We start from the raw sequence: 24,352 nt of genomic DNA, 5'->3' as shown, positions 1-24,352 counted from the left end.
TGTTTTTAACAAGAATTCTTTCATCCTATGTGATTTATTTATGCCTTGAATGTGCAGTATTTATTATTTTGTTCCTGATTATTAATATTTTTAAAGAAGGATGTATTCCCAATTGTAATATTATTGGTGGTTCAGCAAGCCTAGTATCAATACCCTATCTCTCGTATTTTTATGACCATCAGGAGTCTTATCAGGGTATGTTATACGGTCCACTCATGGGTCACTGTGAGCATGGAACAAATGAAGGTTTACTTCACCACGTTTGTGGGTTAGGACAATAATTGTGGGGTCCTGTTCAGATTAGTTTTAATTGTTTTATCTATTTTATAAAAACATTTTTAGTAGGCGTCCGTCTTTTTCCTTAATATTCTACATGTATACAAAATAACGGGTTGTGTCTTTTGCACCTTGGACCTTTTTTCTTGGTGTCGCCTTCTCTTTCTGTTTTGATGACACTACAGTGCACGAATTTAGTAACACTAAACGGATATATATTGTTTCAAAATCAGGTCCCGTTCCTTTGTAATTATTGCCGTTTATAATGAAATAGGTCTGTTTTTTTATTTCTGGTTGTTCGCTCACAGAATTTGCACATTCTCTTAATAAGGTTTTTTCGAGTTATTATATTCCTAAGATCACTGTCCTTGTTTTGCACCCATTCTACACGGGTGTCCTGCACAACTGACGCATGCGCATGGTTCACTTTCCCACGGGTATGAACTCTTTTCACCCCTCTTGTCTGAGGCTCCTTCTGCGCAGCCGCTGGGGATTTTTTCCCACGGTACTGAACTATAGTAAACCCTCACTCCTTCTAAAGAGGGGGAGTGAGTGCACTAGTTTCTTTGAAAGATACATGGTCCTTAAGACCTTTCTTTGTTTAAATAATTATATGGACACACACTCAACGGTTTTTTGATTACCTTGGCCGGTGGTCACTACAGCATTAATCAATACAGTATATATATATATACGTTCTTCGTCTGATTGATCTTGACGTGCTGGGCTACTTGTAGCGAGACCTGTCACAGTTCTCCTGGGTGAGAGGGCTAATGCCTCTGCAGCTTATTTCCATACGTGCTTGGGATCTGGTGTTAAGTATCCTTCATGGGTTCCAGGCTCGTTCCGACTTGTGGAGGAATTATAAATATAAACACATATATATATGCATATATATATATTTTTTTTTTGGTTGGATCATAGATGATGAGGTTAATTACACATATACATTTTTTCATTTTTTATTTGCATTCAATTTATTATGTTTTTCAAGATATGTTTCACTTGTTTTTCATACGGATATTATGTTTTTGTTCCTTCACCATGTTTCTCTTGTATTGCGTCATGTTTTCAACACAAGGCTTTGTTTCCCGCTCATTTTTTCTATATGGGGCGGTACTATGATGTCACTATGTCTATTTAATGTACACTTGTATCTTACATGGTAGATTTGATGGTGTCTTTTATATGGTCCTGAGGAAGTGAGCAGAGCTCATGAAACGCGTAGACCGATGCTGCAATAAAGTCACATAATCTGATGTCCTGGTTGTGATCACTGGCGCGGCTTTAGAAACCCGATTTCTACTATCTCTCTGTTATCAGCCGCTTGGGTTGCCGCGGCCGGGATCCATTGTTACATGCGAATATAGTAGTTGTGACTGTCACAACTACACATGGTGAGTAATATTGCTCCCCCTACCCGTGCCCTGTACCTATAAGGGTAAGACCCTATTGCGCTTAATTTCCACAGCTCCTGTTGGTATAAACTTTTCATGCACATTTTTTTCAATATAAAGCTATAACATTATGGTAAATGGTGATGATGCTGGTGGATAAGGAGGAGGATAAGAACACAGTGCATGGAGTCAAACACCACAGTGCCATACAGTATTTGGTCGCCAATGCCTGGGTGGGGAACCTTTTTTTCTGTGAGGGGCCATTTTGAAAATTTGTACCATTTTTCAGGGGCCACACAACTTGAAAATTACCCAACTATATTTTGTCAAAGAATTAACTCACTGTGGCAGCTAAAACTGGTTTTCTTTAGTGCGGCTGTGATATTATGCAATATTGATCTGGCTGCTTCTCACAACTGCTTTACCAGGTATTTTGTCAGGTGGGACTGCTGAGGGCATATAGATCACAGGAGACACTGGGGGCATATACATTACAGGAGACACTGGAGGCATATACATCACAGGAGAAGATGGGGGTATATACATCACAGGAGACACTGGAGGCATTTACATCACAGGAGACGCTGGGGGCATATACATCACAGGAGATGCTGGGGGCATATACATCACAAGAGATGCTGGGGGCATATACATCACAGGAGATGCTGGTGGTATATACATCACAGGAGATGTTGGGAGCATATACATCACAGGGGAGGGCTGGGAGAAATATACATCAAAGAGGAGGCTGGGGAGCATAGACCTCACAGTAGATATTGAGGGCATATACATCACTGGGGAGGGCTGGAAGTAATATACATCACTAGGGAATCTGGGGAGAATAAACATTACAGGGAGTACAGACATTACTCGGGGTATATACATCACTAGAGGACACAGACATAGTTGGGGAGGCACAAACATTGCTGGTGGAATATACAGCACTGGGGGGCACACACAGCCCTGGGGTGGCTGGAGGGGCACACACAGCCCTGGAGAAGCTGCAAGGTCACACACATAGAGGCACGGGGAGGCTCAGGTGCACACACAGAGGCCTGGGGAGGCTACAGGGCCAAACACAGAGGCCTGGGGCACAAACAAACCTCGGGAATGCTGGGGCAGCTGCTCCTCTTCTGTTGGACGAGAGGGCATTGTAGGCTTACCCCGTCCACAAAGTAATCCTCCAGTGTATGCATGGTTGAGCCTAGAATGTATGTGCTCCTTCCAGGTTGGTGAGTGTGCATTGCATAGATGGTTTAAAGGGCCAGCAGCCAGCAAGATGCGGCTGCCGCCCGAGCACTGTGGTCCCTGGGAATCTGCCCGGAGGCTGCAGAAAAGGTAATTGCGGGCTGCATACGGCTCATGGGCTGGAGGTTCCCCACCCCTGGTTTATATGATTACTCGGTTGGCAAATAGGTCAATACAAAAGTAATGAACTACCCCTTTAATTTGACCAAGCATCCATATTAAGCATTACCATTGTTGAGGAAAATGAATTATTCTTCTAAAGTTAACTGTAAGATATTTAGGTAAAACATATCTTAGGCCATTTTAATGTTACCTATTTTTTTTTTTTATTCATTGTGACTAACACTAAAGAAGAAGGCCCATATCTCTAAAGATATATAGATGATTTAAAAAATAACTAAATAAATAAAAAATTATATATATATATATATATATATATAAATATATATATATATATATATATATATATATATATATATATATATATATAAATATATATATATATATATATATATATATATATATATATATATATATATATATATATATATATATATATAAATAAGAGCTAGAATAAAATCAGAGAAAAAGTTGGTCCCTTCTGAGCCGGTCACAGGTCGACTTTAATAGGTTAATAGGTGTCATACAATATAATTCTATGGATTTGGAGATTCTGATTCACTTCTAATTAAAACCACTTATTCCCAAAAGTCTGGAATTTTTTCCTGCATATTTTGTACAAACCCCCGTTGCTGCAGTCGTGAGTCATCCCGTGCCGCGAATCTACAGCTTTCACCAGCGGTAAGAACCTTTCATTATCATAATATGCAGACACAAATCATGTGCGGAGAATATGTTAGACGCAACTTAAGAGGTTCAGACGGCAGAAAGGTTCTGTTCTACCTTGAGTCACACACAAAACAGTTTTTATACAACCACGGACAAGCTGTTATGTCTGACAGATCCAGTCTTTTGCAATCTCGTACAATTAAATGTACTTTACATAAATCCACGGTGACGAGCAAATTTATGACTTTGTTTTTTACTTATTTTTTTGGAGTAGCGGCGAGGAGGACGCAAATGCAAAAAATAAACACGGAACACTAAAGGAGCAAAAAAGTTTATCAAAGTAATATTTTAGATTTTTCTCGGTTTTCTTCGGTGCAAAAAAAAAAAAAAAGAAACATTTAACGTTAGATTTATTTGTATTGATTTATTTATGGGTTTATATTTCAGGGTGTTTTTCTTCTTGAAATTTTGAAAAATGTATAAATTAATTCTGAAAAAAAAAAATATAAAAAAGGCCAAAATTTAAAAATGATATTTTATCATAAAAAATTTAACATTTAAAAAAAAAAAAGCACATTTTAATGTTTATTTATTTATTTGTTTATTTTGTTTTTATTTTGTAAACATTTTGAAATAATAAATTTATGCTGATGACTTCTTTTTTAAAATGTGAATGTCGTTAATCTTTAGAGAGGAGATTTATGGATATAAAATCACAGGAATTATTCAGTGCAGTGCTGGCGTCCTTGGAAAGACACTGACTTTTACTCACCACATCGATCCTCCCCCGCACCCTTTTGGCTGTCCATGTGTGCTGCTGCCTCCTTTTCCCCCTGAGGTTTGTGCACGCCGGGAATGTGCTTAAGGTACGCACGCACACCCCGGCCCTCCTCTTAAAGGGCATACGGCTATGTATTTAAGGCACCCTCCCATTACATGAGGTGCCTGCACAACGTCCTTAGTTAGATAGGATACCAGTCTGCTGCTAGCTAGTTGTCAGGTTCCTGTGCTCCTGTCTCGTTATCCCTGTGTCCATCACCTGTACCTGCCTTCCTATACCTATCTGCCCCTGCCTTGTCCATCATACCTGTCCGTATCTGCATGCCTGTCTGCATTGGTCATTCTGCCTGTACCTGCCTGCATCTCTGTCTATACCTGAGTCTTTCTTCTGTCCTAGGGGTTAGCTGCCACAGTCCCGATCACTGTCCTGGGATTGGTACCTGGTGTCCGCCTCATGGTAGGTGCTTAGTTAGGCCCCTCCCACTAAATAGTAAGCCCGAATCCCCCCTGTGGGCCAGTGGATCTATTTAGAGCAGACAATTGACATGCTACCCATATTTGATACATTAGTTTACGATGTGGCCAATTAGATTGTATTTGCTATACTGTAATCCTTAATTATTGGGTCCAGTCAAGTTCATCCACATAGTTGGCTGCCCCTATCGGTGGAGCACTCCTACAAAGTGTTGATTTTAGTGATACTACCGATTCCTCTGCTTCATTTCCGCAATAGGAGTCCACTATTAAAGCTCGAAAGTTGGCTTGGAATCAATGGGTGGCATTAGCGCTTCAATATATTCTACGCCAGTGGTTGAAATTATAGTTTGCAAACAGGTTACTGTATTACATACTTCGAAGTACCGCAATGAAGACCTCTTTATTTATGGGGTGCCAACGGTGGGTTGGGCACTTTTAAGAATTTCTCCCATGATCTAAGTTGTAATGATGAAATTTTCACTATCAAGTAAAAGAAGAAGAGCGTCTTGTTTCTGAAAGATATTGTCTATTCATTGCCTATTGATGAGCAAATTTGCCGAAATTGGATTTACCAGGAAATTTGATTTGCATCTAATTTATTCTACGTGAATCAAATTGCTGGTAACAGCCATTATTATGGTCTGATGGTCTCTCCAGACCAGGGAGCATAATAAATAGAGGGGTTAAAACATAAAAATGAAAAATATACTTACCTCGTCTCCCACTTGTCCTAGCGGTGCAAGCTCTGTATCGAGACCTCTGTTGCCTCACTAATTCCCTCTGACCTCATTCATTCCTCGGCACATTCAACGCTGACTAGGTCTGATGTCATGACATCACTTGAGACTACAGTAATGCCTTGCCTTTAAGAGTGCACCAAATGTTTCAAGAAACGAGCTATCGCTCTCTACCTTTTTGCTTCATGATACGAGCAGAAATGTGAGATACGAGCAGCTTATACTTACCCTCCCTCCGAACCCTTGAAGCGCGGTGTCCTTGTCGGGGGAGACCGCTAAGGGGTCTTCAGGGTCACAGAGTCGGAGTCCAAATCAAATCTGCGCAGATGTATGTATGAGGAAAAATGACCACAGAGAGACATGTCTCTATCTGGGAGGGGCTCAATGCTCCTCTTATCCGTATATTATAAAATACACACAATTATTCAGTTCAACATTGTCCCTGATTGGTCAGAGATAGTCAGCAAAGTCTATACAGTACATTATCAGCCTGCTACTGGCTTCCTAATCCCAGTTTGAACCAGCTACTGAATACTTCTTTGTTCATTGTATGTTTTGGCTTTATTATCTTTGTTAACACCTTGCTGAGCATGAACAAGGAGTCAACATCCCACATGGTGTGAACCAACAAATTCTAAATTCTCTCAGTATGTTATGAATACTTGCATTGTTTAGCCTAGTATAATTTGTTTCAATGACACATTCCAAAGGCGCATCTTGGTATGTACATCAGCATCTGAACAATAATTATATAAACACAGATGATCTTATTATATGGACAATTGTTTCATAGCCTGGACCTTCACATCCTTATCTCATGTAGGTAGCTGATCAGCCTGTGAGAGCACATTAGGTAATCAGTGTGTGAGAGCCATCAGCTGATCAGCGTGTAATCGCTGCACTCTTACACTCTGATCAGCTGACTGCATGAGAAGAGTATATGCACCATGAGGGACCGAAGGGAGGATGAGTATAACAGTTTTTTTTAAGTGTGTGGTGTGATAGGGGCTATGTTCCTAGATGTGGGGCCATGTACCAGGATGTGGGGCCCTGTACCAGGATGAGGGATCATATGTATCAGGATGGGGGGCCAAGTAACAGGATTGATATCATATATATCAGGATGAGGGCCATGTACCAGGTTAGGGTATCATATATACAGTCCCAGGAGGGGGGCCATATACCACGATGGGGGGGCCATATGCAGGGGCTGTAACGAATTAATAACATTTCAATTAATTTTGATTGGGAAATTTAATTTGACATAAAAGCAAATTGAGTTAAGAGCTCAGTCACAGAACAAATTAAAATTCTAAGTCAAGGTATTCCTGTGTAAGGCTCGTTCACATGTCCGGTAATCATCTGTTAGAACGAAGAAGCAATACATTGGCAAAAATGTTGTGCAGACACAACTTTTTTGTGACTTACTCAAATTTTTTATTTCAGCTAAATCCATTTTTTTAAATGAAAGACTATGGAAAACGGATCCATTAATTAGGCATTTGTTTTCTTCCATTTGAAACTGGACTAGTAATCAAAAAATGGATCCTTTTCAAGTGAAAGAGAAACAGATGGCTAATTAATGGATCCGTTTTCCATAGACTTCAAAGTTAAAAAAAACGGATCCTTATGATAACAGTTTTTTAAAAACAGACATAAAAGTCATGTCTGTACAACTTTTTTGACAACGGATTGCTGCAGGGTCAATTCTAACGGATGATTACCGGACATGCGAATATAGCTTTAGTCAACACCGGAGGCCCCGATAAGTGTATATGGATGAGAAGCCTAGAGAGGAAGCGATACAACAGAGGATAGGCAGTTTGACTATATATTTTTTAACCCATTTTTTAACCAGGAGGTTGAATCACACATATTTTATTAATGTATAACATAGGTAACATAGGTATTAAGGGTAAACTGGTTAAATTTGCTGATGACACAAAGCTAGGAGGAATAGCTAATATTAGAGAAGAGAGAGAGGATTCAAGAAGATCTAAACAAGCTGGAACAATGGGCAGCAACTCATAGAATGGTTTATAACAGGGAGAAATGCAAAGTCATACATCTTGGTAAGAATAATGAAAAGAGCATATACAGCATGGGAGGAATAGAGCTATCCAACAGCAGGTGTGAAAAAGACTTAGGTATCTAATAGATCACAGACTAAACATGAGTCAACAGTGTGACGCAGCAGCAAAAAAGGCAAACACCATTCTAGGATGTATTAACAGAAGCATACAGTCTAGATCGCGTGAAGTCATTATCCCCCTTTACTCCTCTTTGGTCAGACCTCATCTGGAATATTGTGTTCAGTTCTGGGCACCACATTTTATAAAAGACATCAATAAACTGGAGCAAGTTCAGAGAAGAGTGACCAGAATGGTGACTGGTCTGCAAACCATGTCCTATGAGGAACGGTTACAGGATTTAGGATTGTTTAGCTTGCAAAAGAGAAGACTAAGAGGAGACCTAATAGCGGTCTACAAAAATCTTAAAGGCTGTCACACTGTAGAGGGATCAGTTTTATTCTCATTTTCACAAGGAAAGACTAAAAGCAATGGGAAGAAACTGATGGGAGGAGACACAGATTAGATATTAAAAAAAACTTTGTAAGGGTGATCAATGAGTGGAACAGGCGGCCACAAGAGGTGGTGAGTTCTCTCTTCTTCAATGGAAGTCTTTAAAAAGAGGTTGGACGGACATCTGTCTGGGATGATTTAGTGAATCCTGCTTTGAGCAGGGGGTTGGACTAGATGACCCCGGAGATCCCCTCCAACTCTAATATTCTATGATTTTATGATGCTAGTTTGAGCACTGGAAAAGTTTTTGTTACATTTAAAGTGAATTCTATTTGGCTCAAATTTCTAGTTCTGGATGATAGAGGAGAAGTCAAAGTGAGGAATTAACCATGGTTGAAAGACGTTGTGTTTGGAGATTGTTTGCCAAATTATTAAAGCGCTGTAGCTGTGTGGGCATCACGCTATTAATATCCACTTTCAGTGGCAACTAATAACTCTACAGAAGTTATCACAAAACATTTTTTGCTGATGATGAAAGCCAAACTCACCGGTCTTGTGTTCCATGAGATCCCAGCTTTTCATTCTTTAGACAATAATCCGGAGAACTTTGAAGATAAATAAGTTCCGTTTCCCGCACCGGCCGAATGTCCAGGTCTTTTGGCACCAATTGTTTCCGTGTACCCATTGGTCGATGAACAACCTTCGTTGCTGATAGATACTTGGTTTTAAGATCCAAGGCGATCTCTCGAAGTTCCAACAATCCTTTCCAACAAGTCTTAATAGAGCAGGACCCCGAGACTCCATGGCATTTACATTTCAGCTCCAAAGAGGATTTCAGTACCTAAATTTGAAAAAATGTTTTTAAAAAAATTGAACATCCACAGACACAAGTATATAAACATTTGCATCCCCAACACAAAGTCAGATATACAGCACATCCATTATAAAAAAAAAAAATCCCACCAATACCACACCCAAAGAAATATTTTTCACGGTCATAGATCTGTGGAATTTTTCGGCTGATGTGGCTGGCCACCTCAAGAAATTATATTTACGGGCAATTTAAGTTTCAATTTCGGAAAGATATTCTACTCATACAATGTATGTCCATTTTTAAGAACTTACTCACCTGTCTCCCCACTTCGCTGTTGTGCAGATGCATGAGTTTATTGGCTTGAGATCCTGATTTCTTCATCTTCATTGGGGCGTCGGAGAACTTAGAGCCCATCATCAGACCATAGTTCACGTTGTCAGCACATCCTCCCCAACGAGAACCTTGATCCAGTGGCTCCCCAGGTATGGGGCCACAAGAACAACCTGGGAGGTCCCCAACGGTGCAAGCCCTAGCAATTGTATGGCTTATCGTAGCGGCAGACAGAGCGTACAAAAAAGCGGATTCTCTTGTACCTACAACAAAAACAAAAAAAGTCATCAATTTCCCAAATAATCTTTGAATTTCAGTGAGCTGGCCAATCATCACACCAGGAATAATGGAGATATGACTTATAGGTCCTACATGGGATGGACTTTTTCTTTAAATTCTCTATAGGTATCTCAACCAAAAAAAAATCCCATTTGGTCAATACAATGAGCAATACACACTCTCTTTGTTTTGTCACATGGTGACACCTTATAACTTACACTACTCACAAAAAGTTAGGGATATTTGGCTTTTGGGTGAAATTTCAGGATGATGCTAAAATGTCCTCTAACTTTTTCAATGTGACCTTCTCTAATCTTTTGGATGCTAATGTCCAACTGTTTCAGGACATTTTGCAAACCTCGCTGTTCTCTAACAAGGAGCTTAGTGGCAAACTTCGGAAAAAGGTGATCAATGAATCGCTCAATAAATTTTGGGGTTCAATTAGAATCAATATTTAAACAGTCCTTATGATTATGTTCACATTTTGCCAATATGAGACCAAGATGACACCTAACAATTGATCAGCAGTACAAGGCTTCAAGCAGTATGTTCTCAGACGGAAGTGGCCACTGAGCTTAGAGTGTCACCATCAGGTTGTACAGAGGCACAGAGAGACTTGAAGAGTCACAGAAAGAAGAGAAGTGGCCACTGAACTTAGCGTGTCACAGAGTGTCGTCAGCAAGTTGTACAGAGATACAGAGAGACTGGAAGAGTCAACGTAAGGCAGAGAAGTGGTCGTCCTCTGACCACATCCCACACTGATGACCGCTTCATTGTGAACACTGCCCTGCAGAACCCGATGATGAATGCCACACAACTCCAGGCACATTTAAGGGAGGTGAGAGGCTCCCAAGTGTCACATCAGACCATTCAAAACCATTTACATGTGGTCTGCGTGCTAAATGACCTGCAAGGGTACCTGACCGCACCACCAGACACAGGCATAATCTACGTACCTGACCACACCACCATGCACAGGCGTCATCTACGCTGGACGAGGTACCAGCAAGCCTCAGTGCTGTTCATTGCTGAAAGTCGATTCACGCTGAGCACAAATTATGGCTTCCAATGATGTTGGAGATGTGATGGAGAGCGCTATGCATTGCCACTGTTATCACCAGATGAGCCTTTAGTGGTGGTGGTACTAGTATGCGCCGGTGTTTCTAGTCAGTACAGAACAGCCCTACACTATGTAAATAGTACAGTGACAAGCCGCTACTACTGGAATAACATCATTAACCCAGTTACTGTACCTTTGCATGAACAATACCGGCCTAATATCTTCATGGAGGACAATGCTCCAGCTCATCGTTGTGGAACGGCTTCTGGAAACTGGGGGACCTCAAATGGAGAGGCTTACACTTTCTTCGGACCTGAATCCCATGGAAAAAAAAAACCTACGGGATCAGCTGAGAGGTCCGTAACTCTGCACCTCTGAACCTCAATGACCTGAGGGCCACCCTTCAAGAAGAGTGGGATGCCATGCCTTCGAAGACGATAACTCCACATGTAACCAACAGGAGGCATTGTTGTCAGGTGTAACTGACGCTCAATGCCACATGACAATTTGAGACATTGACATTTTTGGGGCAGTATACCCACCACTGTTATTGCCTTTTGATTCAATAAATTGTTTGAGATGAGGAAATCACCATCACATGCTTCTATTTAAATGCCCGACTGTCATGATAAAACATCACTGTAGCGTGAAACTTTATGTTCTACGTGAATTTCAGCTGAAATCCAAACATCCTTAACTTTTTATGAGTAGCGTAGGTACTAAAATTCTAGAATCATTTGATGGGACATTACATAATACAAGCCCCATAGAAGTCTTTAAGTGTCATATTCCACCTTCATACAACTATAAGGTACATTAGCTGAAAAAAACCCCAAAAAGTTTGCTTGGGGCAATGGTGGTCATAATAAACCTCTCTGGCCTTGGCATCTTTGCTGCAGGAACAAACAAATCCAACATTCTTGATCCTACAGATGGGAGACCAATGTTAGAATAAGATCGGCAGCTGTTCACACCGCCTTCGGGAAGTTCGGACAACTAAATGGCCAATGTAAATTATTAAGTAAATGGTCAATTCTTTAAATTGCATTTATTAAAAAAAAAACTAAATATGGGAAAAGTAAAAAAAAAAAAACGAAATATGGGAAAAGTAAAAAAAAAACCGAAATATGGGAAAAGTAAAAAAAAACGAAATATGGGAAAAGTAAAAAAAAAACGAAATGAAAAATGTTAACATTTTATTTAAGGAATATCACAAAAATAACAAATGTTTAAGTCATGAAACCACTCGATGACCCAATGACAACTTAATCACAGTTAATGGACAGCAAAAATGCGGAAATGAACATCAACCGTGTTATTTTATTGGTCATTTTCATCGTCTGCAAACACAAGTAACTCTCAGATTATTAACGCTGCTCTCGAAAAGTGAGGTGCCGAATATTTCTGTACTCGGTGTAGGAAAGTTGTCATTTCCTGGCGGTGTTTAGCTTCTGTAAACCACATAATGAAAAAGAATAACACAATCCTCGTAGTCAGAGGTTTTGACTCGTTAATACTAATGAAGAGCAGCTTTCTCACACAAGAGGAGTTCCCTCTAACCCTTGATGCATCGCCACGGTCTACGACTTTCTAATGGCTAATGTTACAGAGGAAAAGGAGAACATTTTGGTGAATTTCCTGAGAAATTATGAGGACAGAGTAATAAATGCCTTCTTTTTGGGGTTTTTTTACCCCCACTTGTTACTTAGTAATTAAATCAATACCACAAAATTAATAATAAATAGAACTTAAAAAGCAGACAAAAAAAAATAACAAAAAGGTTTAACAAAAAAAAAATAATTTTTGAAAACAAAATTAAAAAAAAAAAGAAAATGTAAAACAAATAAAATAAAAAGTTGGGATGAAAATCTAATGCAATAATTTAGCTGTCACGCTAGGTATGGGGAAGTAACAAGTCAACGGCAAAAGGGAAGGGAAGCCCTGTGTCTAGGGAAGGGGGAGATGGTGACCCCTGACCAAACTTACTGCTGGGCCCTGGTGAAATAGATGGTACAGGGGCTCCTCAGCTGACCCTAAGACTGGAGTCCATGTAATGTCCCTTATCTCGATGGTAGACTTAAAGGTAGTTAGGGTCGAACCTCCAACATGGCCCTGTCTCCTGTCCCTGAAGACTATGTCCCCACCACCCAGGGAAAATAAAGGGATGAAGACCCCAAAAACCCCATCAACAGAGAACAGCAGACAGGGGTAAACAAAAACTCAAGCATACCTAAAACCTGTACGATTGGATAACCAAAGGTGAATGGGTAAGGATTCAAAGACAAGGAGGTAAAATAAACAACTTACAACAATCACCAAAAACAATTACAGCAGACAGCAAAAAGCAGTAAGAACACGTCCTCTCTGCTCCCTGGCTAGCTCCTAACTGAATAGAATAACCAGCAACCTCTCCAGGAAGCAAAGGGATTAAATACAGCCCTGAAGTGCTCAACTGAAGATAGCTGAGCAAGTCTGCTGCTGCACCAGGGAAGGGATTAACCCTTAAATGCCCAAAGGAGAAAGCAACATTTAAACGTGGATGGTCTCAGATAAATGAGAACGCTAATCCTGAGTTTGTCCTATACACGTGACACCTGGGTTCTCTCACTGCCTTAGATAGGTTCCGCACCTATGTGCTGAGCCGGATACATGACCCTAGGCTGACTCTTATCTGGGCCCTAGGTAGGGAGCGGATGGGATGAACTCTTCATCAAACCTTCTAGGAGCTAAAGGACACACAAGGATAACAAACAAGGGAAAACCACAAACAGCTCCGTAAGAAGTTCAGTAAAGAGCAGCAACGATTCTACTGATGAGCGCAAGCCACCTGCTTGCATCCAGAGCTTGTGAAGGAACTGAATATCACCAGCACAACTCCAGGGAAAATGAAAGTATTTAAACCCAAAAGGAAATACAGATGATTAGCAGCTGAAGGGAGGAGGATCTCCGCTGGGTCCTAAAGGGAAAAGGATGAAAACCCAGCAGAGGAGATACCTAGTACACTAAATACTGACAGCAGGAATAATAGAAAGTCAGAGAGCATTTTGGCAGCCAAACGCTGTGACCTTCTATTGCTGGACACCACAGGACTGTCTGTCACCCGTGACACACGCGTGATATTAGCTGGATCAAGTAAGGTGTGATGTAAGATTCCAAAAATGTATTTCAAGTCTGAGACATATTTTAATAGACTGATATATATATACACACAACAATTTTTGTAAACTAAACAATTTTTGCTAAAAAAAAGTTGCCTAAAAGCTGAAAACAGTGCTGGATTCTGTGAAGGAGCACAAAGGCCCCTATGCATCATTGAGTCATTTTTCCATTTTTTTTTTTTACTGTTTTCTGGTATTCCTCGATTTTTTTTACTCCAAATTCTTTGAAATGTTTCACGAATTATACAAAAAATAAAAAATGTTCTTAACTTCTCAAACTCTATTTTTTTATCCATTTTAGTGATATTTTACTGAAAAAGACACGTTCCACTAAAATATCCCAAAAATTTGTGCAAAAGTTTCAGACGTACATAAAATTAATTTAAAGAAAACTGTAGTAAATTTTCACACAAAAATTGTGACCTTTTTAAAAAGTTGCAATTGATGAATCTGCTGCAAAGTTACGGGAATCCCAAACCGCACTCACAATGACAAGCGCAAAAAAGAAACCTATGCAAACACATAAAAAAGACTTTATAAAAGACACAAATGAAAAGAATAAGGTGCAAATGAAAAAACACACAAAAAATAAGAAAAAAGGTGCAAATGTAAAAATGAATTGCACCTCAAATGTCTTAATAATAAGTAAAAACATTTCTGAAAGAATCAGGAAATTTTCCTAAAGAAATATTTAATGTTTTTAACTTGAGACAAAATATTATAAAGTCTGCAAAATATGGAGTACATGATGTGCCTCAATTCACGCTTTTTTCACTTTTTATGCCTACACTTAGAATTAAAAGATGTGTCTTTTTCTAGCATATGATATGTTACCCCGAATATATGTCCTACCCCAAAAATAAGCCCTAACAGAATTTTTTGACCTTTTTTGAGTATAATTAAAGTATAAGCCCTACTCCAAAAATAAGCCCTAGTTGTGGATCATCATACTAACAGTATCGTAAAATCGGGGTTGGGTAGCCCTTTCAGGATATGTAACTTTTTTGGTGTGTGTTGCTGTAAGCCCCGGAAGTTTATAGTCACATAACGGCTAGTTAAGGGAATGAATATTCACCCCTTTTCCCGTCCATATTCCCGTCCACCCCTCTGCCGGCATTAGTGATTGAAACTTATGTTAATGAAATAATGAATATTCACCCTCTATGTTAGGCTTGAAACACACATCCGTGAAAAACGTGCGTGTTTGGTCCGTTTCCGTGTATACTGGAGACACGGCCAAACGTGCACCAATGTTACTATATCTCAGCGGTTACACTTGCGTTTTTGGTTATGTCCGTGAGTCCGTCTCCGTGATGCGTTTTTTGGTCCGTGTCTCACGCCAGCATGTCCGTTTTATTCACGCAACACGCAGCACGGACCCAATGAAAGTCAATGGGTCTGTGCGCACGTCCGAGTGACACGGACGCATCTCTGTTTGTTCCCTGTATGTTTTGTGCTTTTTTCATGTGATGTCAGTCTTTTTTCTTTTTATGTTTCGTTCTCTCCCTCAGTCCGTCGGTCGGTCTCTATGTCTGTCTGTCCCTCTAGCTGTCTGTCGGTCAGTTCCCCCCTCTCTCATACTTACCATTCCCCGATCTCCGGCGCGGCGCTGCACGGCTGTTATAAAAACTCCGGCGGCTTTTCCTCTTTTGAAAAAGCCGGCCGCCCATTAATCAATCTCGTATTCCCTGCTTTACCCGCCCACCGGCGGCTGTGATTGGTTGCAGTGAGACACGCCCACCACGCTGAGTGACAGCTGTCACACTGCACCCAATCACAGCAGCCGGTGGGCGTGTCTATACTGTGCAGTAAAATAAATAAATAAATAATTTAAAAAAACGGCGTGCGGTCCCCCCCCATTTTAATACCAGCCAGATAAAGCCATACGGCTGAAGGCTGGTATTCTCAGGATGGGGAGCTCCACGTTATGGGGGGCCCCCCACCCTAACAATATCAGTCAGCAGCCGCCCAGAATTGCCGCATACATTATATGCGACAGTTCTGGGGCTGTACCCGGCTCTTCCCAATTTACCCTGGTGCGTTGGCAAATCGGGGTAATAAGGAGTTATTGGCAGCCCATAGCTGCCAATAAGTCCTAGATTAATCATGTCAGGCGTCTAGGAGACACCTTCCATGATTAATCTGTAAGTTACAGTAAAAAAACACACACACGCCCGAAAAATCCTTTATTAGAAATAAAAAACACAAACAAAATCCCTCATTATCAATTTATTAACCCCGACAAACCCTCCATGTCCGGCGTACTCCACGGACCTCCAGCGTCGCGTCCAGCTCTGCTGCATGGAGGTGACAGGAGCAGCAGAATACACCGCCGCTCCGGTCACCTCCACGCAGCTAATGAGATGAGTAGCGCGATCAGCTGCTGTCAGTCAGGTAACTCGCGGCCACCGCTGGATCCAGCGTTGGCCGCGAGTTACCTGACTGACAGCAGCTGATCGCGCTACTCATCTCATTAGCTGCGTGGAGGTGACCGGAGCGGCGGTGTATTCTGCTGCTCCTGTCACCTCCATGCAGCAGAGCTGGACGCGACGCTGGAGGTCCGTGGAGTACGCCGGACATGGAGGGTTTGTCGGGGTTAATAAATTGATAATGAGGGATTTTGTTTGTGTTTTTTATTTCTAATAAAGGATTTTTTCGGGTGTGTGTGTTTTTTTACTGTAACTTACAGATTAATCATGGAAGGTGTCTCCTAGACGCCTGACATGATTAATCTAGGACTTATTGGCAGCTATGGGCTGCCAATAACTCCTTATTACCCCGATTTGCCAACGTACCAGGATAAATCGGGAAGAGCCGGGTACAGCCCCAGAACTGTCGCATATAATGTATGCGGCAATTCTGGGCGGCTGCTGACTGATATTGTTAGGGTGGAGGGCTCCCCATAACGTGGAGCTCCCCATCCTGAGAATACCAGCCTTCAGCCGTATGGCTTTATCTGGCTGGTATTAAAATGGGGGGGGACCGCACGCCGGTTTTTTTAATTATTTATTTACTTATTTTACTGCACAGTATAGACACGCCCACCGGCTGCTGTGATTGAGTGCAGTGTGACACCTGTCACTCAGCGTGGTGGGCGTGTCTCACTGCAACCAATCATAGGCGCCGGTGGGCGGGTAAAGCTGGGAATACGAGATTGATTAATGGGCGGCCGGCTTTTTCAAATTAGAAAAAGCCGCCGGAGCAGTGTGAACGCCGTGCAGCGCCGGTGATCGGGGAACGGTGAGTATGAGAGAGGGGGGGGACACTTCAGTCACTCGGGGGATTAGTGGTCACCGGTGAATCCTTCACAGGTGACCGCTAATCAGTACACGGCACAAAGACAGAGCCGCGGCATAACAATGAAGTCGGGTGAAGTTCACCCGAGTTCATTCTCATCCCGCTACTCTGTCTTCCGACATGTAGTAACGACATTTTGCATCACACACGTACATTTCACACGGACAACACATACACATGTCAGTTATTTCACTCACGCACACACGGACATTCCACACGCACATACGGCTAGCATACGGGATACACACGCAGGCCACACATACCATAAAAACGGACCTAAAAAACGGAAAACGGACCCGAAAAACGGCCCGTTTTACACGGCCGTGGTTTTCACGGATGTGTGGCGGAGCCCTTAGGAAGATAAAATGTACCTAGAAAATACTATTTTGTATATGTAGAGAAATAGTACTGTGATTCCTTGAAAATTAGACAGTGACATATTATTTTTGGCACCAGAAGACACACTAGGGCTAATTTTTAGGGGACGTCTTATTTTGTATTGGTGTCAGTGATTGGGTCGCCCATTAATGAAAAATGAATATTCACCCCTTCCTCCACCCATAATCCCACCTACCCCTTTGCCAGCATCAGTGACAGAAACTTGTGTTAATAAAATAATGAATATTCACCCCCTTCTCCTGTCCACTCCTCTCTGCCAGGTGTCAGTGATTCACTCGGACTGTCATACTACTGCCCGAGGATCGCAGCGCAATGCTCGTGTGGCGCCCCTGAGGCTTCAGTCGCCACAGAATATTGCAGATAGAGACAGGAGCCACGGCCACGGTCGGGTCCATAACAAGTTTCGCGCTGCCTGCATACAGGACGGCAACTAAAGCCAAGGACACTGGGGTCCCCAAGTAGCTTCACACCACGGGGATCCACACTACAAGGCACAAGGAGGAAGGTCTCACAAGCTTCACAACACCGGTGGTGACCTCTGTTTCATCTGGGATCGGCTGAGGCCCATCACGGTACTGACCGGTACTTTGAGTAAAACACCTGGAACCACAGCCCCTGTGTGAGACTCTGATTTGCCGGCAACCCGCGCTTCGGCGCCACCGTCCTCTCCAGGGCTCACTCAACCTGTGGGGAGCAGGACTATCTGAGCTGCGGTAACATCAGCCCCAGAGGAGAGCGACATCTCACAGCGGTGGCTAATTCCTGGCTACGCACCATGGGTGGCGCTGCAAAGCAAACCCCCCCACCACCCCTTTTGACTCTCTCTTTGCCTTTAGCTGAAGGGGCCACGGAACTGGGTCAGGCTATTCACAGCAACCCCACAAAACCACTGGCCCGGTGACGAGTTATGCCCTGCAGGTCCCGTAAGGGTGCTACACTCGTACTTGCCGGCGGCTCTCCCCATCTGAGTATGACAGCTGCATAGAAATACACACAGACCTGCTTGGGTCAGAAGAGCCGACGGCCAGTGCGAGCATTGTGCTGCAATCTTTGGGCAGTAATATGACTGACAGCGAGTGAATCACTGACACCCGGCACAGAGTAGTGGTCAGGCGAAAGGGTGAATATTCACTACTTAATTAACACTAGTTCCAATCAATGACACCTGGCACATAGTACTGGTCAGGGGAAGGGGGTGAATATTCATTACTTAACAAAAGTTCCAATCACTGATGCCGGCAGAGGAGTAGATGGAATTACTGGTGGGAGAATTGGTGAATATTCATTTTTATCAACGGGCGACCCAATCACTGACAGCAATACAAAATATAAAACATCCCCCGAAAATAAGCCCTAGTGCGTATTCTGGAGCCAAAAATAATATATGACACTAATTTTAGGGAAAACACGGTACTATTTCTCTACATATATAGAAATAGTATTTTCTAGGCACATTTTTTCTTCCTAATTTTCCCCACTGAAGTTGTCCGCAGCACTGACTTCATGTTGACAGTGCTGCAGACAATCACTGACCTCAATGGCATTGCCCATGCAAACACCACGAGTCATTGAAGATGCAGCGATGGAGCCTGGACCTAGGGCGACTTGTTTTTTAACAGCAAATTGCGCCTGGGGACACAACATTCCTGAAAATGGAAAATCCCTTTTACAGATTCTGAGAAGAGACTCCTATATCTTGTAAACAAACAGGAGTAGAGTGGAAGAATCCTCAGAATGTGTTGACCATGTGCCACCTCTCTCATCTAGCCGGTGATCGCCCCCCTCCAAATGTGAAGGACATCTGACTGCTGTCCAGGAGTTTTACAGTTTGGAGTCTCTTCTAAGACATTCACTGACTCCATTCCACCTAAAGAATGTCACGCCGATCTCTACAACACACGCTAAAGACATACACACTGCGAAACACACTGAAACTACTCACACTACAAACACAGATACACAAATAGATTCTCATGTAAGTCACTAAATTATAATAGTTCATTTTTTTACTCACATAGGGGCAGTATTATAGTAGTTATATTCTTGTACATAGGGGCAGTATTATAGTAGTTATATTCTTGTACATAGGGGCAGAATTATAGTAGTTATATTCTTGTACATAGGGGCAGTATTATAGTAGTTATATTCTTGTACATAGGGAGCAGTATTATAGTAGTTGTATTCTTGTACATAGGGGCAGTATTATAGTAGTTATATTCTTGTACATAGAGGCAGTATTATAGTAGTTATATTCTTGTACATAGGGGCAGTATTATAGTAGTTGTATTCTTGTACATAGAGGCAGTATTATAGTAGTTATATTCTTGTACATAGGGGGCAGTATTATAGTAGTTATATTCTTGTACATAGGGGCAGTATTATAGTAGTTATATTCTTGTACATAGAGGCAGTATTATAGTAGTTATATTCTTGTACATAGGGGCAGTATTATAGTAGTTGTATTCTTGTACATAGAGGCAGTATTATAGTAGTTATATTCTTGTACATAGGGGCAGCATTATAGTAGGTATATTCTTGTACATAGGGGCAGTATTATAGTAGTTATATTCTTGTATATAGGAGCAGTATTATAGTAGTTATATTCTTGTACATAGGAGGCAGTATTATAGTAGTTATATTCTTGTATATAGGGGCAGTATTATAGTAGTTATATTCTTGTACATAGGGAGCAGTATTATAGTAGTTATATTCTTGTATATAGGGAGCAGTATTATAGTAGTTATATTCTTGTATATAGGGGGCAGTATTATAGTAGTTATATTCTTGTACATAGGGGCAGTATTATAGTAGTTATATTCTTGTACATAGGGAGCAGTATTATAGTAGTTATATTCTTGTATATAGGGAGCAGTATTATAGTAGTTATATTCTTGTATATAGGGGGCAGTATTATAGTAGTTATATTCTTGTACATAGGGGCAGTATTATAGTAGTTATATTCTTGTACATAGGGGCAGTATTATAGTAGTTATATTCTTGTACATAGGAGCAGTATTATGGTAGTTATATTCTTGTACATAGGGGCAGTATTATAGTAGTTATATTCTTGTACATAGGGGCAGTATTATAGTAGTTATATTCTTGTACATAGGGGCAGTATTATAGTAGTTATATTCTTGTACATAGGGGCAGTATTATAGTAGTTATATTCTTGTACATAGGAGCAGTATTATAGTAGTTATATTCTTGTACATAGGGGCAGTATTATAGTAGTTATATTCTTGTACATAGGGGCAGTATTATAGTAGTTATATTCTTGTACATAGGAGCAGTATTATAGTAGTTATATTCTTGTACATAGGAGCAGTATTATGGTAGTTATATTCTTGTACATAGGGGCAGTATTATGTTACATATATTTGTCTATATGGAGAGCAGTATTGAATTAGAACATGTACCATAATAAAATTAGCATTACATTATGGCTGTCATAGTCGGTAGTGATGGGTTACGCTGTTGTATAAGGTCAGTACTTTGTGTTTCTTAAATGTCTCTAATGAGCTTAAACATTCCTGGAAATATTAAAATGTTAATCTAGGATTTAGGGTTGATTTTCATTGTTTAATTTAGATTATAATCTGCTGTCGTTTTAATCCCACTTTTACAAGACGATATCAGAATCCTTAGAGAGACAGATTTTCAGCTTTTCTTACATCATGTGATCCACTAATAAGGATCCGGAGGATCGAGCACGGCGATGTCTTATTATCAGGATCTCTGGTCGCCTCTTTTATCTTTGATTGTTTACATTTTCCTTTTTAACATTTTTTTAATTTTTTGCTTCATTTTATTTTATCTGGGTTTACATAAAAGCTCAAATATTGTAATATGTATTTACCTCCCAATGGAATAAAGAAATAAAAGTAAAAAATCAAACATTAAAACAAAAAAAAAAGAAAAAAATACCAAAAAAAAGACAAAAAAATGCAATTATTGATATACACCTCCATTCTTTTATATCTTTTTTTTTTAACTTTTTGCATTCCACCCTCCACATTCCTTCCTTCATCCTCGGTCTTTTTTCCTGCTCTTTCTTGTAGCCAATATGTGGTTTTTAGAGGAACGCGCTGGTTTTTGTGCGATCTCTACTTAGGTCGAGCGTTCACACCAAGGTCTGTGACGCTCGATGTGGCCAAAGCAAGCAGTGGCGACCCGATACTCTACATCTTCATGCTGATCCCTTTCTCAGTAATTACACCAAGATTACATCAACCCCATCGTGTAGCAATGGAAAAAATATCTGACAGTTACATTTTTGGTTTTGAAAAATTATTTTGGGGAGTTTTTGTATTTATTACATTTTTTAATTTCTTTTAAAAAAAAAATTTAGTAAGTGTGGTGCACCTGGTCTATCAGGTCGTTACGGGGTATTGTGCAATATCCACCTCCTTCTTGGTTATGGGTCCCCAACTATATGGTGTTGCCTACAATAGCTAGTAAAATCCTAGGTACACCCTGCACCGCACCCACCAGACACACCAGTGGACGGCCTGAGTGGAATAGAGTCGCTCACCTGGGGGTTGGTTAGGGGAGGTCAGGAGTAGAGAGTGTAGTGTTGGAAGTGACGGAGAGAGGAGGTCAGGAGCAGCTGTGATTAAAATTCATGGTTATGCCACAAAATATTGATTTCTGAATCTTCCTGGGGTAAAACATTATTAGTATTGTTGTTTCTAAGTGATTATGAACTTGTTTTCTTTGCATTATTTGTGCATTGTTCTGTTATTTTCACCATTTCTCATTTTCAGAAAATAAATACAAAATTTATTGCTTGGAAATTCGGAGACGTTGTCAGTAGTTTATAGAATAAAAGAACAATTTACATTTTACTCAAAAATATAAAGAGAAAAATCAGAAAAACTGACCATTTTGCAGTGGTATATATATATATATATATATATATATATATACCAAATTCTATCTTATAGCGTAAAATAATCCAACTATATACATATATACATATATATATATGTATATATATATATATATACATATATATACACATATATATACATGTATGTACGTATATATATATATATATATATATATATATATATATATATATATATATATATATACACATGCACAGTGCCTACAAGTAGTATTCAACCCCCTGCAGATTTAGCAGGTTACACATTCGGAATTAACTTGGCATTGTGACATTTGGACTGTAGATCAGCCTGGAAGTGTGAAATGCAGCAAAAAAGAATGTTATTTCTTTTTTTTAAATTGTGAAAAGTTTATTCAGAGGGTCATTCAACCCCTCAAACCACCAGAATTCTGTTTGGTTCCACTAAAGTATTAAGAAGTATTTCAGGCACAAAGAACAATGAGCTTCACATGTTTGGATTAATTATCTCTTTTTCCAGCCTTTTCTGACTAATTAAGACCCTCCCCAAACTTGTGAACAGCACTCATACTTGGTCAACATGGGAAAGAAAAAGGAGCATTCCAAGGCCATCAGAGACAAGATCGTGGAGGGTCACAAGGATGGCAAGGGGTACAAAACCCTTTCCAAGGAGTTGGGCCTACCTGTCTCCACTGTTGGGAGCATCATCCGGAAGTGGAAGGCTTATGGAACTACTCTTAGCCTTCCACGGCCTGGACAGCCTTTGAAAGTTTCCTCCCGTGCCGAGGCCAGGCTTGTCCGAAGAGTCAAGGCTAACCCAAGGACAAGAAGGAAGGAGCTCCGGGAAGATCTCATGGCAGTGGGGACATTGGTTTCAGTCAATACCATAAGTAACGTACTCCACCGCAATGGTCTCCGTTCCAGACGAGCCCGTAAGGTACCTTTACTTTCAAAGCGTCATGTCAAGGCTCGTCTACAGTTTGCTCATGATCACTTGGAGGACTCTGAGACAGACTGGTTCAAGGTTCTCTGGTCTGATGAGACCAAGATCGAGATCTTTGGTGCCAACCACACACGTGACGTTTGGAGACTGGATGGCACTGCATACGACCCCAAGAATACCATCCCTACAGTCAAGCATGGTGGTGGCAGCATCATGCTGTGGGGCTGTTTCTCAGCCAAGGGGCCTGGCCATCTGGTCCGCATCCATGGGAAGATGGATAGCACGGCCTACCTGGAGATTTTGGCCAAGAACCTCCGCTCCTCCATCAAGAATCTTAAGATGGGTCGTCATTTCATCTTCCAACAAGACAACGACCCAAAGCACACAGCCAAGAAAACTAAGGCCTGGATCAAGAGGGAAAAAATCAAGGTGTTGCAGTGGCTTAGTCAGTCTCCTGACCTTAACCCAATTGAAAACTTGTGGAAGGCGCTCAAGATTAAAGTCCACATGAGACACCCAAAGAACCTAGATAACTTGGAGAAGATCTGCATGGAGGAGTGGGCCAAGATAACTCCAGAGACCTGTGCCGGCCTGATCAGGTCTTATAAAAGACAATTATTAGCTGTAATTGCAAACAAGGGTTATTCCACAAAATATTAAACCTAGGGGTTGAATAATAATTGACCCACACTTTTATGTTGAAAATGTATTAAAATTTAACTGAGCAACATAACTTGTTGGTTTGTAAGATTTATGCATCTGTTAATAAATCCTGCTCTTGTTTGAAGTTTGCAGGCTCTAACTAATTTGCATCTTATCAAACCTGCTAAATCTGCAGGGGGATGAAGACTACTTGTAGGCACTGTATGTGTATATATATTTATATATATGTATGTATGTATATATGTATGTATGTATATATACATATACATGTAATTATTAATACAAAGGATCGGCACTCCAAATCTTCTGAAATATT

The 24,352-nt window shown here is 40.8% G+C and overlaps 1 protein-coding gene across 1 annotated transcript in view; it reads right to left on the bottom strand.

Annotated features, from left to right (window-relative positions):
* Positions 1 to 24,352, bottom strand: part of WNT11 (Wnt family member 11) — a 156,916-nt gene that overhangs the window by 37,811 nt on the left and 94,753 nt on the right. The window contains exons 4-5 of the mRNA XM_075337593.1: positions 9,356 to 9,633; positions 8,775 to 9,067 (exon numbers count right to left, since the gene is read on the bottom strand). Coding sequence (XP_075193708.1) covers positions 8,775 to 9,067; positions 9,356 to 9,633 — 571 coding nt within the window. The remainder of the gene's footprint in view (positions 1 to 8,774; positions 9,068 to 9,355; positions 9,634 to 24,352) is intronic.

Source organism: Anomaloglossus baeobatrachus, chromosome 2, assembly GCF_048569485.1.
Source record: "Anomaloglossus baeobatrachus isolate aAnoBae1 chromosome 2, aAnoBae1.hap1, whole genome shotgun sequence".
NCBI classification, from domain to species: domain Eukaryota; kingdom Metazoa; phylum Chordata; class Amphibia; order Anura; family Aromobatidae; genus Anomaloglossus; species Anomaloglossus baeobatrachus.
Note: the sequence above shows the minus strand (reverse complement) of the source record. Positions and strands in the feature narration are given on the sequence as shown.